Source organism: Hippocampus zosterae, chromosome 1 (genome assembly GCF_025434085.1).
Source record: "Hippocampus zosterae strain Florida chromosome 1, ASM2543408v3, whole genome shotgun sequence".
In the NCBI taxonomy this organism is placed as follows: domain Eukaryota; kingdom Metazoa; phylum Chordata; class Actinopteri; order Syngnathiformes; family Syngnathidae; genus Hippocampus; species Hippocampus zosterae.
In genome coordinates, this window is record NC_067451.1 from 17,784,444 (window position 1) to 17,802,867 (window position 18,424).

The window sequence follows — 18,424 nt, forward strand, 5'->3', positions numbered from 1 at the left end:
GGCCACTCGGCGGGATCGCATTTCATGCTACATGTCGAGGTTCATCCGGCAGAACAAGGGTCAACGGTAGGAAGCGACATCTCCAATGACATTATCCTCATCAGCAGCAAGTGAAGTGCCGTCATTTCATGGAAAATTATATTCCAAAGAGGCCTTGACTTGCCGTCCACCCTTGACTCACTAATTCCAGAGTTCCACTTCACCAAGAGAAAATGGTGGTTGATAGAAATGATTGTCCGTCCAAGGTGAGACGATGAAAACCGTTAGACAGTGTCCTTTCATTGAGAGAATTGACCAAAAAAGTATTTAATTTATAATGGCATTATAAGGTTCTTCATATGGTGTTGTGTCCTTTTTTTGTCATAAAAAAAATAATAATAATTACTTTAATAGGATGTGCAAAACGCGGACATGCCATTTGTAATTTTTTTAATGACAAAATTGGACATACATTTTTTCACAGGGCAGCAAACTACTTGCAAAGATCATAATGATCATTTTTAATTGACACTTGTAGCATAGTTTGAAGTTTACAGTGTATTTATCCTTGTAGCAGTAGTTGACGTGGTGTACAACTGTACTGCTTCATATGAAGCTACGTAGAGGGTCAAAATATTAGAAACTGTGTATAAGGTCTAAATGTATTTTTACATCATAAAATTCTTCAAAAGTGCTGACAAGATGGCATACTTAATGGTGTGACATATGCCGGGTAGTGCAAGTGGATTTATTTATTTTTAACAACACTGAACCCACTGACATTCACGCTTCAAGGTTGCTCATGTTGCCTCCACAATCTGTGGCATTCTGTCAGGTGTCGGCATGTGTGTGTGTGTGCGTGTGTGTATGTGCATTTGTAGGTTACGTGTGTTGAGATGTCTAGCTCACCGATGGTGCAGTGCTCGCCCGTCCAGCCCTGGTGACAGTCACATTTGCCCTCACGACACACCCCATGGTCGATGCAACGCGGGTGACAGTCCCTCTGCTCACACTGGGCACCTGCCCAGCCCTCCTCGCAGTGACACATGCCACCCAGGCATGTGCCATGAGGGCCGCAGTCCACCACGCACACCTCTGGAAGGAAAAAAATGTAAAAAACATGTGCCAGCAGTGTGATAATTTATAAACTTCTTAACAAATGTATTGGCTTCTCGGTTTTTGAGGGTCCAGCAACACCTGACAGGGGAGAAATTTTTCCCATGAGCCATCACGGTCCGAACGTCATTTAATCATAATGTCATGTGTGCATTTCATGCAATGGGAGGAATTACATCTTTTTTGGGGGGTGGGGGGTGTTGTGTTCAACCTAAATATTCAAGCTGTGTTTAAAATAATGCAAGGCATATTTATTTGAATAGCATCATTCATACATTAGGCAAATTCACCGTGTTTTACAGAGGTAATGAAATCCAAAACAAGATTGAACTAGAAGATGAAAATGAAGATAAATCCCACGAAACACTAAAATTGCAGAACATATTCAACATAAAAAGAGCAAGAAGGTGAAATATGATGATGAATATATTATGCTTTATGAAAAAAAGGAGCAGTGAGACATTTTTCCCCTGGCTGAATACAAATGTACCGACAGTTTGAGAAGGAAGATTCAGAATCAGGAAACGTTGCCATTGTGCACGATATAGTCAGTGATTCCAACTTTTCAGACTTCTCTCATGAATGTTTAACACAAAAACAATTAGCGAGTTTAAGTTCAAAAAAGAAACAGTTAAAATGAATCAATTTCAAATTGTTTTCGATATGACAAGAAAGGAGATCGATAGAAGGTGGTCTTGGAGTCATTTGTGCTGAGCACTGCCAAAAACATGGTGCCCACTAGACATGGCCAAAGTAGTGATTCAGTCATGTTGGAAACCTTTGACACAACGTATGTCTTTCCAAGTGGTTAATATTTTCTCAAGGTCATTTTGCTTCACCTGTACAATGCTATATGAGAAAAACACAAGAGAAAGCTCAAAATGGTGTGCACACAGAGTGGCGTCGCAAGAACATCGACACACAGTAGAAAAGCAGAAAAGGGACATAAGTAGCTGTTAAAAACAACACAACACAGAAAATAAGTGATCCGTAATAATTTAAAGTCTTTATTATAACGTGACGGGATGATAAAAATTAAGATGTGGCTTATCCTTTTGTTGTACTCGAGCGCTCTTGCTTTTTGCGATATGACACGTTTGACAGTCTAAATAGTAGGATGCTGCTACCTAGTGATCTGGTGATTAATGTCATCATGGCACATGACAAGCTTGTTTATAATCATGCCGTTAAGAACTCGGTTAGTTTGGAAGCAGCTTCTCTGAGTACGATGAAATATATGTCCAGTGTACCTAATGTTTAGCAAAGTACTATATCTGACGCATTCCCTTGAACTGTCCATCTGAAAGACGGTGTTATTTGGGAACGTAAAAGAACATCTGCTATGTTTTCCTTATTTGTCAGGCAGGTAAATAAACCTCAAAATGCACGTTCTTTTGGGAAACATCAACAAACCACGGTATGTTTTACTCATTTGTAGGGATGCAAATGAATTTCAGCTAAGTTTTATTTGCTTGTTGGGAACATAAATAACCGATAGATAGTTGCATTGTGGAAACTTTTTGGGAATGTAAACATACCTCAGATGCGTTTTTACTTGTAGATGGGAAAAATAAACACACCTTGTCGATGCTGTACTGGCTTGTGGGTAACCTAGACAAACCTTAGATGAATTGTACAAATTTGTCAAGATCATAAAAAATAAGCCTAAAACAGATCATATTCATAACCTGATTGGTTTGGTTGACACATCCCTCACTAGGATAACAGAATGCGCAGGTGTACCTAATGTTTTACCCTGAAATGAAGTATGACATCCAGGACTGCTGCATTGTCATCTCCCCACATACATAAAGTCATTTAACATGCATATATAATTACATTAGGTGAAGGCACATTCAAACAGCAGTGGCGGACTTAGAACTCAGCCCTGTGGGACTCCCTTTGTTTCACAGTCAGGCATTTCTGTGATGTTTTTCCCTTCGCTTTTTCCTGTGTTATTAGCACTTTTGTTGTATCTGCGATGACATTGTTGATGTGATATCATGTGTAATCGACTTGGGATGTGCATTATATGACTTTTAGCTTGCTTTTAAGACCCTCAAACATTATTAATTAAATATGCTATAATGTACACACACATCTTGATTTGAATACCTTTATCGGGCTAAAAAAGTCAAAAATATTTGCAGGCGTGCTCATCCCGATGAAAATGTACATTTCGTAAAGGTTGTGTGGGTGAGCTTCAACAGTACGCTTACCAACAAAAAACATCAATAAGCTATGACTGAAAAGACACAGGTAGTTGTGTGTTTGGTTTTTGCTGTTTTAGGGTCATTTGTGCCGCGATGAAGGAAAATTGAACATCTCAGACAAATTTTGCCCAATTAACACCAAATTTGAACCATGTATACTAAAGTTGATACAATGTTGCAAAAAGTTGTAGCTTTTGTCGTTGTGTACGGGCAGAGCATGAAAGCTAGTTTAGCAATGGTTCATGAAATTCAGGTGGTTATTTACTTCTTGAACGTCGAAAAGCAACAAAAGTGCTGATTCAGAGACGTTCAGAACACCCCACACAAATTTTATATTATAGCAATTGTGTATCTTATTTTTTTGTCCTCTATTTATTCATGCAAGGCATGTGGGAAGCATCGTGTGAAGAGCATCCAAACAGGCTCCCATACGTCGTCTGGACTTTGACAAAAGCAAAGCGGGCCTCTTTGAGTCTGCGTTATCTGGCCGAGGCGATACATCAGAGTGTGGTGGGCCGAGGCTAACACTAGGCGAGAAGCGATGACAAAAAGTGTGACAAACAGCACGGAAGCTGGAGTGTGTACTCACAATCATAAGTGGCTCCAAGAAATGTACATTAGCCTTCAAGATTTCACACTTTAACTCAAAGCATTATTTTGCAACAATTCAACACGTGCAGTTTGTTCACACACATCCACCTGCAGATTTTTCTTGACACCGTGTTAATGACTAATTACATTTCGGCATTCCAAATAATGTCAAAATGTGTCCTTAAAAATACTATTACATAACTTCAGCATCAAATGTTGAGGAAACTGCGTTTTCATTCATTTCCAAAGGGTGGAGAGCTTCCGCATTGTCACAGACAAACACTTTATCATCCATGTCAAACTTTTCCTTTCTTTGAAAGATGCTCGCGATTAGCCGCCCACCCACCGGCACCACTACCCCACCCTGTGCTTACACTGTAGAATATTAAAAGCACCTCTTGGGGGACAGTCATGAAATTGGCAAAAGGTTCCTCCTTCGCAAAGAATCCATGTAATCAATTTTTCATTAGCGGCAAAGTGTTTATCTGCTTTGAACACGCCACAGCCGCATGAAGGTTTGCGGGCGGTCGATCACAGCCGCCACGCTTGTTAATTAAAGTTTATTTAATTGAAGGAAGAACTGCAGCATTAATTGTCCAGCTTGTGGAAATTCCCTACCCACTCCGGTGGAGTAACAGAGTCCCTTATTATTGGGCCGAGACGATCTGCTATCGGCAATTTCGTGATCCTAGCTCAATGAAGACTGAATAGAGACATCAAAGGGGAAAAAATGTCTTTGTTGTGCTACCTTTTATTTTCTTTTGGAAGGCCAAAAATCTGTGTGTCGTGTTAAAAAAAAAAGGGCAATAGGTCCATTTGTAATACATAATAGTGTGTCTCTTGTTGTCATGGTAACAATGAATCCCTTTTGTGGTATAGAATATAGATGGAATGACCTGGAAAGCTCTTGTGCTGCGTTAACATTGCTGCTCACGTCACTGGTAATTCCGCGCCAGTGGTGCAAATCTTTGAGAATGTGTTCAAAATTTTGGTCAGGTTGTCAATATTTGGTAAATATCATGAAGAAGGTTCAGGGCATGAAGTAAATGTCACTTCTCCACAGCATACTCTCAGCACTATGTACATTTGGGGAGGTCATTTTTTTTCTCTGAAAGTAGCGAGAAAGTGCTAAAACTGTGTCACATTGAACGCACCAGGAGACACATTTCACTTTGTTCACCAATAACAACCGGAGGGGACAATAGATGTTTTATCCAATAAGATAAGAAAATCTTTATTTGTCTCACAATGGAGAAATTTCCAATTTACAGCAGCAAAATTATGAAAGGCAGAAGTAGAAGAACAAAAGTATATAAATAAATATAAATGATAACATATAAATATAAGCATATTAAAAATGGTTGGGTGGGGGTGAGTCCAGGTTTTCAGGTCTGTGTATTCAATAGCCTGTAGTGTAATACAATAGTCTAATGTAATTGTCTCCTGCTAGTTATTCAAGATAACTAAGAAATAAAAAACAATCATGGAAAATAATGAACCGATTTAAAAAGCAAAAAAAAAAACATGGCATGTTGAGTCAGGCACAGGCACACTTGTGCACAACGTATGTGTCATACAGACAATGTGATGGCTTCTCTTGCCAGTTCTTCATGACAAAGGCCACTTAATGTCAAAGAAATAAACAGAACGAAAATAATCTACTGTGAAAAAAGGTCCACAGCACACTCAGTCACAGGCGCACACAATGAACAAAGTACAAGTCATCATCAATGCGATGACTCTCTGACCATTTGAGGAGTAAAAACGCAAAAGCCCACAAGCACCATTTAGACGGCATTGTTAGCCGTTAGATGCATGACCAATCAATGACCCCAATTAGAAAGAATGCATTTTGGAAGAAATGTCCCTCATTTTGGTTAAAGATGATGATTTTGACTATATTTTGGTCAGAAGACCAATCTATGTCAAACTGGTGTTGGGGAGGGGGTTCATTTCTATGTCATCCTGCATTTGTAATAGGCCTGACAACTCCAGGTGGACAAAGGTGTGGGTTCTCTTCAGCTGAGATATCAAATCCCGAGTCAAGCCCTATAATAGGCTCTCTCTCTCTCTATCGGGATCATTTGTACAGCAGCTTCTAAAAGAGTCTTAACAGCAATGATGCTCTCAATTAGATCATACATTATTTTATGATAGACACAATATAGACACACAGGTAAAACTACGTCTACTAACTAATCAATATGTACCGCTATCTGCACACGCACATGCACAAACATACACTGACACACGTGTGGACAGACACACACTTATCACTGAGTAATCGATTATAGTATGCCTACAATAGGCCATTTAATGGGTTGTATTTTATTACAGGAGGCTAGAATAAGATAGTAGGAGTCTCTCCACAACAAAAGCAAAGGTGTTAGCTGGTGTTTGTTTTGTTGGCTAATGTAGCCAAGTCCAAAGTAGTTGTACAAAGTAGGTAAATAAACCCCACAACACCTTTCCGGATTTAGAAATAAACTTTCATGTATGTCTTGTCTAGTATTGTTTGTCTTTCTTTCCAAGAGTTTGTCTTTTCCATGGATTTGGAAAATAAGTTCATATTTTCTAACAGCACATGAAACATGAGGTATAAAATGATTGTTGTGTTGCTATGAAAATAACCTTTCGTGGTCAGACTCCTGTGATTACATACTATATGTGGATCAACAGTTAATGTATACCCTTGATAAAAGTCAAAGGTCTGCAGGTTTAAACTTTGAAATTCCATAGAAAGTGCTTGGGGTATTTGACCCCACGTAACAAAAAGTGGGGTATCAAAACAAACAATGCAATAACTTAAAAACTATAACATTTAGATACTATTCCAAACACCTTTATGTCAAAAACAACGTATTTGAGGAATCCATGGAGGATTACAGGATATAAGGAGTTGTTTGGTTGTTTTAAATAAGCATCGACTTCTCTTTGTTTAATGTTTAGTTTGAAAGTAAACCAACTGGGAGTGGTAATAAACAGCAGGGAGGGTCTTTTTTGTAAAACTTGTTCACTATAAGCCAAAGTGCGGCTCGTTGTGAAGTGAGTTGAGTGCACTGCCACCGGACAGTGCGGGTCAGTGTTGTGTCCAAGGAACGGCAACCCGAGGCCAAGGTCAAGGCCAAGGACTTGACTCCGAGGCCAAGGCCAAGGCCAAGGACTGATTTTGAAGCTGAGGCCTAGCCGAGGACATGTCTCAAACAATGCTATCATATCACTTGGCAGGTCTTCATGATTTGCAACACCCCTCCATCATAACCCCTTGCACTCGCTAACGCTTGAATGAATTGTTTTTATTCAAAGAGTAGAACTCAGGGTATGTGTCATTTATACTGAGAAAAACAAAAATAAACGAGATAGCTGAATCTCTAAACATTCTCTGACTACTACTATTATTACCACTCCCACTAATACTACATTAATTAATATCTTCAACTTCACAATAATAATAGTAAATAATTCAATCAACCATGATTTTAAAACTATCTATTATCAATATTCATTATTCCAAACAGGAGAAAGCATTCAGCAAACATAACTGGACTCGAGCAAAAGGACTCCAAATCCCAACGGCCAAACCCGGAAGTGAACTGCCGACATTATTGACTCCAGTTGTAACACAAATTACTTGGTTCAAACAAACATTCTAGTGCCACCGCACAAACGTGACGACTGTGCAAAAGTAACTAAATAAAAGACACCACTGGTAGAGAAAGGATTTACACGCTATTTAAACGGCCGATCGCGAACGGAGCGTGATTGAAACCAACTGTGATGCCGCTCTTTACACATTGTACTGACCGTCACTGGCAGCCCAGTCCCTCTTAAAGTGCCAGATAAAGTCATCAACGTGAGTTTCCCTGGTTGGATTTGTTTGATTTCTTTATGATTTTTGTGGTCCTCTGGCCCACTTTATACCTGTGGACGAAGGATTAGAGGCTCTTATCCCTCGTTGTGTCCGGGGACCGGCAACCCGAGGCCAAGGCCAAGGCCAAGGACCAAGGACTTGACTCCGACGCCGAGGACCAAGGACCGCCCTTCGAGCCGGTCCTCGAGGCCAAGGACCGGCTCGAGGAACACATCAGTGGTGCGCGTACTTCAAATTTTTGCTCACAATCCAAAGCAAAAAAAATTGCCACATCCCTCTCACCAGATATTTACAATGACGGCTACATTTACACAATACAAATAAAGAGAACATCTCCAAATAATCCAGAAAGACAGTCCACATAAATCAGTTTGGCATAACAGATGTGAACGTCTGGCTTCTGCAAGAACACATTGTCCCCTTGTAATCAAAAGCAAAATTCTGATGACAAATTAAGAGTCTCAGATGGGAAACACCTTTAAGAAAAAAAACAAACACGACTTTTTATCAAAGTGTGATTAAGGTTGCAAATAAATCTGCGTCTCATATTTTCTAATAAGATACTTGGGTGACACCTTGAGAAAGAACATATGTCGGGTCCAGCAAGATTAATGCACAGTGTCAGCATCGCATTGTTAACATATGTCGGCCCCTTTCCAGCAAGCAGCGCGCACGACAAGTGTCACAACTTTGCACCTACTTTGACTATCTCCGACACAGAGCATAATGAAGCTCCGGGAAGTCTTTTTTTTTCTCCCTGTAATTTAATAAAGGTTGTAAAAACAAAGAGCGTCATCAGGAATTCATAAAGCCAGGTCTGGCTCGCATTCATCAGTTTCCAGACTTTCAATCAGCGGGACATTGCAAATGAATAACTTTGGGTTTACGAAAGGAGAGGGAAAGACGGGAGAAATAATTTGATTTAGCCGTCTTTCCTGCTCAAAGACTTTCATGTCCAACTGAGTGAGGGAAATAAATTACTCCCTTGTAGGCAGATACAATTTTCAAAAGTCTAGCTGATTAATTACCGCAGATTGAAATGTGAGAAATGAGAAGTCAAAGCAAAATGCTTACTTGATGTTCCATATATTTACAAGAGGCTCAAACTCTTCACAACACAGATTATCAAATGTGAGCAATTTTTTTCCCCAAACTGTGAAAAGCACACTACATTAAAAGCAGAGTCACGTTTAGACACAACAATAGGGGCACAATTGGTCATGTGTATGAAATTATGCAAGATTAAAGAGTAACACAATTACTGGAATGCAAGAATTACTTGCACAAAAGAAATACACAGAACGACTCCTAAAAAAAAAAAGTTTATGGCATGCTGGATCAAAAAACACAATCATGTAATTAATGCAACTGTTCCTCTGAACTGTGATTGTAACTCTCAGTATGCACAATACAAATGAAAACTTCTTCTTCTTCATCTTCCGTACCGCTTGATCCTCACTAGGGTCGCGGGGGGTGCTGGAGCCCATCCCAGCCGTCTCCCGGCAGTAGGCGGGGGACACCCTGAATCGGTTGCCAGCCAATCGCAGGGCATACAGAAACAAACAACCATTCGCACTCACACTCACACCTAGGGACAATTTAGAGTGTTCAATCAGCCTGCCACGCATGTTTTTGGAATGTGGGAGGAAACCGGAGCACCCGGAGAAAACCCACGCAGGCCCGGGGAGAACATGCAAACTCCACACAGGGAGGCCGGAGCTGGAATCGAACATGTTCGGTACCTCTGCACTGTGAAGCCGACGTGCTAACCACTGGACTATCGGGCCGCCACAAATGAAAACAACCACAGCAAATAATCAACGCAGTCCAAAAAATTCTCTGTGGCACACATTTTGTCATATGCATGTAATTTACGTATGTGATTATGTAATCGCTCCTCTTGCCGGTTATCCATGATAAACAACATGGCACGCTCATTCACAAAATATACTCATATAACGCTACCGTTACTCTTGCTAGGTATTCATCATACCTCCAGCATGCACAATGAGAATGACCTGAAATAAACAGCCAAAATAGTCCATGGTGCCCTCTACGATTGGCTGGCAACTAGTTCAGGGTGTCCCCCCGCCTCCAGCCCAAAAGACAGCTGGGATAGGCTCCAGCACGCCCGCGACCCTTGTGAGGGTAAGCGGATTAGAAAAGGGATGGATGGACCCTCAGTCATGAGATCCGATCATAAAATGCATGCAACTGTTCTGGTCGCCAGTTATTCATGACTGCCACCTTACCCAATAGAAATGCAACATAAACAAACCTACAAGAAACTGCTCAACGCTCCAAAAAGTCCACAGCAGGCTCAGGGAGGTTTGTTTGTTTGTTTGATGTGGTCATTTTCTACTATTTTCTAGGCATAGCTGGGTTGCTTATACAGTAGAGCGATGTTCATTTTTACATCACATCACCAGGAAGCATATCAAAGCCGCGCATGCCTTGTACAATAGTTTGCCCCCAAATTGTATGAAAAGACTCGGCTATTCATTATCAAGTCTATTAATTAAAGCTAATGCATCTGTTGTTGTTCTGTGAGCGCATCAAAGGAAATGTACACAAACTAAGCGAACGTGTTGCCAGTTAATTTGAGTGTACAGCGTTGAAAGGCAAAATGCGGACGCAGTACAAATGCAATGGGAGGTAATTAACTGCTTTTTGATGCCATGAAAGCAAAAAGAGGAAAATACACTTCCCACAAAAATATTATTTTGAACATAAAAATATGTAAAAGTAAATTTTAGGATTATTTGGAATGTGGGAGGAAAGTGGAGTACCCGAAGAAAATCAATGCAAGCACGGGGAGAACATCCAAACATGTCACAGGAAGGCTGGATTCGGACCCACAACCTCTGCACTGTGAGGCACACGTACTATGGTCGCCATCATGTTCATCTTTTTTTAAAATCAGTCCCCAAATTGGTTTCGATTTGCAATATGACATTTGGTGTAGATTTCTAGCATGAGTAGACCCACAAAAAATCTCAAGAAACCATGTCTCAAAAGACAAAGGAAGTCTGCCATTTTGGTTAGCTATCAAATGCTCATTTTGGTCATTTCCAGAGGTTCTGAAATTCATGATTCATGACAAATTTCACAATATTTAAAATTCAAGTCAAGACATTGTAAGAATGCAATACATCACACAATATATTGCACTGATGCAGAAAAGGAAGTGAGTCTGACCTATGGAGCAGTCAGCTCCTGTCCAGGTGTCCTCGCAGACGCACGTCCCAGAGTCGGTGTTGAATGTTCCGTGACTGGAGCACTGCTCAGGACAAGTGCTCTTCAGGATTTCACAGCTGATTCCTCCCCAGCCTGGGTTGCAATGGCACTCGCCGTGATGACAAGTGCCATGTCCAGAGCACTTTGGGTCCACACAGTCCACTAAGCGCACACAGTAAACGATGTCACTTTAACACTTGACCACTTTGTGTTAGTTGCATTCGCGATTATTTTCGCTTGAATAGAGTTGCCACAGCTGCCTTTTTTTGAACACTCTGACCTCAATTGTACTTGTAGTCTAATGATATTCCATTAAAGGTGCTAGAAAAAGAAGCATAATTAGTGCCCCGCTGATACATAACTGTAATACTGCATTGAAGAGTGGTTGTCTGGTAGCACTGGATTGCTCAACATTGCAGTCTAAAATCATGTTCACTTGGTTCATTACAGACTCTAGATTGTCTGCTTACAAAAACGTGTTTGGTTCATCGAAGACTTCCTTATTAATGGTGTCACACTGTATGTTAAGTTCAATGAAAATTTACTGTATATTGTCTCTAATTCTTAGCAGATGACATTAGGTTCATTGATGTGCTGTCTGTTTAAGAGGGAGGAAATTTAATCTGTGCTCTATGTTCACATACAGCACATTTGACAATAAAGTTGTACTTGACTTGACTTGACTGACAACAACAGAAACATTTAACAAGATAACAGCAATTGTCTTCACCCACCCCCAATGTGTGTGTGTGTGTGTGTGTGTGTGTGTGTGCGTGTGCGTGCGTGTGCGTGTGCGTTTGTATTCATGACATCTCAGGACAATTTTATGATAACACACCTTCACAATGAGGACCTGTGGAAAAATGAGGACATTTTTCGCGTCCTCATATTTCCACGCAGTCTACACTACTCTAGAGCTCACGAGGATACTCCCACACCAAAAATAAGTGATGTCCTGAAAGAGCACAATTTTCAGAAATTGTGTGTTTAAGTGTGTTTAAATTTCGACTCACTTTTCATTTGGAAAACTAGTGGCCAACTTCGGTACTTAACACACTTTTAACACACTTTCAGTGACGTCATTGTGCAGGACCTCAAATGTCATCTTTTTCGGACTGACTCACACATTTTCCCCGCCCTCGTCCTGATAAGTCACATCAATTAGCAGTCACACAAAATCCAACATGTGAAGCAGCCAGACAATCCTACTCTCAAACACGACCACGCGTGGATGACCATCGGGTAAGCAATTCCTTTTCATTTATCTTACCGTAACATAGAAGTTGTTCAATATAACCGTGTTTAACAGTGCCCACCAAAGGTAATATCATTCAATAAGACAGCTAGCTAGCTAGCTAGCTCGATCGTTAGCATGCTAATAAGCTTCCAGTAAAAGTAGTGTGGACATGTCCTGCAGGCAAGGTTCTGGAAAACTTTTCTAAATCTTTAACAACACAGTCTGTGGAACTTGGTTTTGGTACCATATGTTTATTTCAGTGCAGTATTTGTTTTATTCGATTGCAGTTAATTTAAATTAGTTAGTACAGGTAGCCTAATGAAAGTGGGCCAGGCACTTCTAGCATTTACGCTAAGCCCGGTGTATTTACACTGTTTATTCTTGTGCTGATTCAATTGTACACCGTTTCAATGAAAAAAACAAACAAACGTTTGCAATGAAATTATAGCAGAATTCAGCTTTGTTGGTACATTTGGTCAAGACAATATTGTGTTACTCTATTTTAATTTTACATTGTTATCTGCCTGACAAATGGTTTGCCCGAATCTATTAGTCTGACCAGCAATTGTTTGATGAAATGAATTTTTGTATTTTTGAGGAAGAAAATAATATTCCTTTGGCTCAGTACTTTTTGAGCCAAAATAAGTGCTGCCATAATATTGTGCTTGCTTGTCTGGCTGACTTCTTCTCACTTTCCATTGTAGATGTTTACTGGTGGTGATAATGTCACAAAGAAGAACCAGACTGAGCCCTGAATCTGAGGCTGCTCCTTTTATCTGGAGTCAACAAGCCTTGTTTGAAAGCCCAGTGGATCAATGATTATAAAGGTATGCTATCAATCTACCTGCTATCTAATTCTTATGGCTACCGCAAGCACATGACAAGAGCTGCAACCAAAGCCTGTCACAGCGACATATTTTATTCGTACATTGTATTTACCCCAAAAATTTCACAATAAACAGCATATTTTTTATGCCATTGATCATATTGGAGCAAAAATAATTGAAGTACTTTTGAAGAAAATGTTTAGCAGCCATTATTTTCAATTATTGAGAATATTGTATTGCCATGTAGAACTAGGAATATCTTGGGATGAAAAAATAGAAATAGAAATTATTCGGCTTCTGTTAAAATATTGTGCTTCACCAAACATCACAATTCATAAAAACGCATACCATCCGTAATAGTCGAGGAAAATTAGATGCCTTTAAACTTCCTTCATAATGCTTATTTCACCTGATTGAAGAAGGCTGTGGTAGCTGTTTGACAAATCCACATTTTTATCAGCAATTTGTACTGCCCATCAAAAGTCTCTACTTAGTTGAAAACAACGAATGGTCACCGGAATTATTTTTCAGTCATTACATTGTTTTAGTCTGAAAGAGTATGTTTCGGGTGTTGTCTTTATTATTTGAACTCAGTCATGTCTGTTGTCCTGAAATTGTTAGCTATAAGAGCTGTACAGTGGTAACTACCATAAAGAGCCGGCTTGTGCTGTGTATGAAGTTTAATTTATTCAAAAGTCATGTAACTACGACATATTTCTGACACTCTATGGTTGCTATAATGTTGATTTTCATGATTTCAGTCATGCCCTCATACTTCCCAGTTACTGTAGAATACTTTTTAGAATATTTCTGATACTGTAATGTTGCTGAAAAACCTGAGTGTGATCAGGTGAAATGACTTTTGTCTGGGCCTAACACTGGAGAGCCTGTGTTCGAATGTCCCGTAATGGCACCGTAATGGTGTTATGTTGCAGACACCAAGTGACGGGATCTTGACTGAACCTTCTGGAGACCAAGAAGGGAGTGAGAGATCCACTTCATCCTTACAACAGGTTACTACTTCTTATCATGATATACTAGGTTTGAGTTTTCAGCTTTCTTTGACAAACACAGGAGAAGTTATAAATCAGAAACATGGACTCTCCATGATTTCAGTCGTCATGTCCTCATATTTCTTTAGACCTGAAAAACCCGAGTGTGTTTCAGGTGACATGACTTTTGCCTTAACCTAACATCTGGTGAGCCTGTGTTCGAATGTCCCCATATTGCTGTTCCACAGAACTGAACAGTGTTAACTTTCTATAGTGTGGTAAATTCATCCCAAACTCTCCCGTGAGCAATGTTCAATGATAATTAATATTTATTCATTTCTTAACTGGTCAAAATGAAGAATGCTGAATATTTTGACACCGTAATGTTATGTTGCAGACACCAAGTGACCTGACTGAACCCTCTGGAGACCATGAATGGAATGATAGATACACTTCATCCTTACAACAGGTTACTACTTCTTGTCATGATATACTAGGTTTGAGTTTTCAGCTTTCTTTGACAAACACAGGAGAAGTTATAAATCAGAAACATGGACTCTCCATGATTTCAGTCGTCATGTCCTCATATTTCTTTAGACCTGAAAAACCTGAGTGTGTTTCAGGTGTCATGACTTTTGTCTTAACCTAACTCTGGAGAGCCTGTGTTCGAATGTCCCCATATTGCTGTTACTCAGAGCTGAACAGTGTTAACTTTCTATAGTGTGGTATATTCATCCCAAACTCTCCCGTGAGCAATGTTCAATGATAATTAATATGTATTCATTTCTTAACTGGTCAGAATGAAGAATGCTGAAACTTTTGACACCGTAATGTTGTTATGTTGCAGACATCAAGTGACAGGTACCTGACTGAACCCTCTGGAAACCAAGAATGGAGTGAGAGATCCACTTCATCCTTACAACAGGTTACTACTTCTTATCATGATATACTAGGTTTGAGTTTTCAGCTTTCTTTGACAAACACAGGAGAAGTTCTAAATCAGAAACATAGACTCTCCATGATTTCAGTCGTCATGTCCTCATATTTCTTCAGACCTGAAAAACCTGAGTGTGTTTCATGTGACATGACTTTTGTCTTAACCTAACTCTGGAGAGCCTGTGTTCGAATGTCCCCATATTGCTGTTACTCAGAGCTGAACAGTGTTAACTTACTATAGTGTTGTACATTATTCCCAAACTCTCCTGTGAGCAATGTTCAATGAGAAATAATGTTTATTCATTTCTTAACTGGTCAGAATGATGAATGCTGAAACTTTTGACACCGTAATGTTGTTATGTTGCAGACATCAAGTGACAGGTACCTGACTGAACCCTCTGGAAACCAAGAATGGAGTGAGAGATCCACTTCATCCTTACAACAGGTTACTACTTCTTATCATGATATACTAGGTTTGAGTTTTCAGCTTTCTTTGACAAACACAGGAGAAGTTATAAATCAGAAACATGGACTCTCCATGATTTCAGTCGTCATGTCCTCATATTTCTTGAGACCTGAAAAACCTGATTGTGTTTCAGGTGACATGACTTTTGTCTTAACCTAACTCTGGAGAGCCTGTGTTCGAATGTCCCCATATTGCTGTTCCACAGAACTGAACAGTGTTAACTTTCTATAGTGTGGTATATTCATCCCAAACTCTCCCGTGAGCAATGTTCAATGATAATTAATATTTATTCATTTCTTAACTGGTCAGAATGAAGAATGCTGAATATTTTGACACCGTAATGTTATGTTGCAGACACCAAGTGACCTGACTGAACCCTCTGGAGACCATGAATGGAGTGAGAGATCCACTTCATTCTTACAACAGGTTACTACTTCTTATCATGATATACTAGGTTTGAGTTTTCAGCTTTCTTTGACAAACACAGGAGAAGTTATAAGTCAGAAACATAGACTCTCCATGATTTCAGTCGTCATGTCCTCATATTTCTTCAGACCTGAAAAACCTGAGTGTGTTTCAGGTGACATGACTTTTGTCTTAACCTAACTCTGGAGAGCCTGTGTTCGAATGTCCCCATATTGCTGTTCCACAGAACTGAACAGTGTTAACTTTCTATAGTGTGGTATATTCATCCCAAACTCTCCCGTGAGCAATGTTCAATGATAATTAATATTTATTCATTTCTTAACTGGTCAGAATGAAGAATGCTGAATATGTTGACACCGTAATGTTATGTTGCAAACACCAAGTGACCTGACTGAACCCTCTGGAGACCATGAATGGAGTGAGAGATCCACTTCATTCTTACAACAGGTTACTACTTCTTATCATGATATACTAGGTTTGAGTTTTCAGCTTTCTTTGACAAACACAGGAGAAGTTATACGTCAGAAACATAGACTCTCCATAATTTCAGTCGTCATGTCCTCATATTTCTTCAGACCTGAAAAACCTGAGTGTGTTTCAGGTGACATGACTTTTGTCTTAACCTAACTCTGGAGAGCCTGTGTTCGAATGTCCCCATATTGCTGTTCCACAGAACTGAACAGTGTTAACTTTCTATAGTGTGGTATATTCATCCCAAACTCTCCCGTGAGCAATGTTCAATGATAATTAATATTTATTCATTTCTTAACTGGTCAGAATGAAGAATGCTGAATATTTTGACACCGAAATGTTTTGTTGCAGACACCAAGTGACCTGACTGAACCCTCTGGAAACCAAGAATGGAGTGAGAGATCCACTTCATCCTTACAACAGGTTACTACTTCTTATCATGATATACTAGGTTTGAGTTTTCAGCTTTCTTTGCCAAACACAGGAGAAGTTATAAATCAGAAACATGGACTCTCCATGATTTCAGTCGTCATGTCCTCATATTTCTTGAGACCTGAAAAACCTGATTGTGTTTCAGGTGACATGACTTTTGTCTTAACCTAACTCTGGAGAGCCTGTGTTCGAATGTCCCCATATTGCTGTTCCACAGAACTGAACAGTGTTAACTTTCTATAGTGTGGTATATTCATCCCAAACTCTCCCGTGAGCAATGTTCAATGATAATTAATATTTATTCATTTCTTAACTGGTCAGAATGAAGAATGCTGAATATTTTGACACCGTAATGTTATGTTGCAGACACCAAGTGACCTGACTGAACCCTCTGGAGACCATGAATGGAGTGAGAGATCCACTTCATTCTTACAACAGGTTACTACTTCTTATCATGATATACTAGGTTTGAGTTTTCAGCTTTCTTTGACAAACACAGGAGAAGTTATAAGTCAGAAACATAGACTCTCCATGATTTCAGTCGTCATGTCCTCATATTTCTTCAGACCTGAAAAACCTGAGTGTGTTTCAGGTGACATGACTTTTGTCTTAACCTAACTCTGGAGAGCCTGTGTTCGAATGTCCCCATATTGCTGTTCCACAGAACTGAACAGTGTTAACTTTCTATAGTGTGGTATATTCATCCCAAACTCTCCCGTGAGCAATGTTCAATGATAATTAATATTTATTCATTTCTTAACTGGTCAGAATGAAGAATGCTGAATATTTTGACACCGTGATGTTATGTTGCAGACACCAAGTGACCTGACTGAACCCTCTGGAGACCATGAATGGGGTGAGAGATCCACTTCATTCTTACAACAGGTTACTACTTCTTATCATGATATACTAGGTTTGAGTTTTCAGCTTTCTTTGACAAACACAGAAGAAGTTATAAATCAGAAACATGGACTCTCCATGATTTCAGTCGTCATGTCCTCATATTTCTTTAGACCTGAAAAACCTGAGTGTGTTTCAGGTGACATGACTTTTGTCTTAACCTAACTCTGGAGAGCCTGTGTTCGAATGTCCCCATATTGCTGTTCCACAGAACTGAACAGTGTTAACTTTCTATAGTGTGGTATATTCATCCCAAACTCTCCCGTGAGCAATGTTCAATGATAATTAATATTTATTCATTTCTTAACTGGTCAGAATGAAGAATGCTGAATATTTTGACACCGTGATGTTATGTTGCAGACACCAAGTGACCTGACTGAACCCTCTGGAGACCATGAATGGGGTGAGAGATCCACTTCATTCTTACAACAGGTTACTACTTCTTATCATGATATACTAGGTTTGAGTTTTCAGCTTTCTTTGACAAACACAGAAGAAGTTATAAATCAGAAACATGGACTCTCCATGATTTCAGTCGTCATGTCCTCATATTTCTTCAGACCTGAAAAACCTGAGTGTGTTTCAGGTGACATGACTTTTGTCTTAACCTAACTCTGGAGAGCCTGTGTTCGAATGTCCCCATATTGCTGTTCCACAGAACTGAACAGTGTTAACTTTCTATAGTGTGATATATTCATCCCAAACTCTCCCGTGAGCAATGTTCAATGAT

General features: G+C 39.6%; 1 protein-coding gene across 7 annotated transcripts in view; it reads right to left on the reverse strand.

The window, feature by feature from the left end:
- Positions 1-18,424, reverse strand: part of si:dkey-237h12.3 (teneurin-3) — a 218,297-nt gene that overhangs the window by 61,864 nt on the left and 138,009 nt on the right. For all 7 annotated transcript variants that reach the window (XM_052064659.1, XM_052064651.1, XM_052064641.1 and 4 more), the window contains 2 exons: positions 10,969-11,169; positions 889-1,074 (listed from right to left, as the gene is read on the reverse strand). In XM_052064659.1, the coding sequence (XP_051920619.1) occupies positions 889-1,074; positions 10,969-11,169 (387 nt within the window). The remainder of the gene's footprint in view (positions 1-888; positions 1,075-10,968; positions 11,170-18,424) is intronic.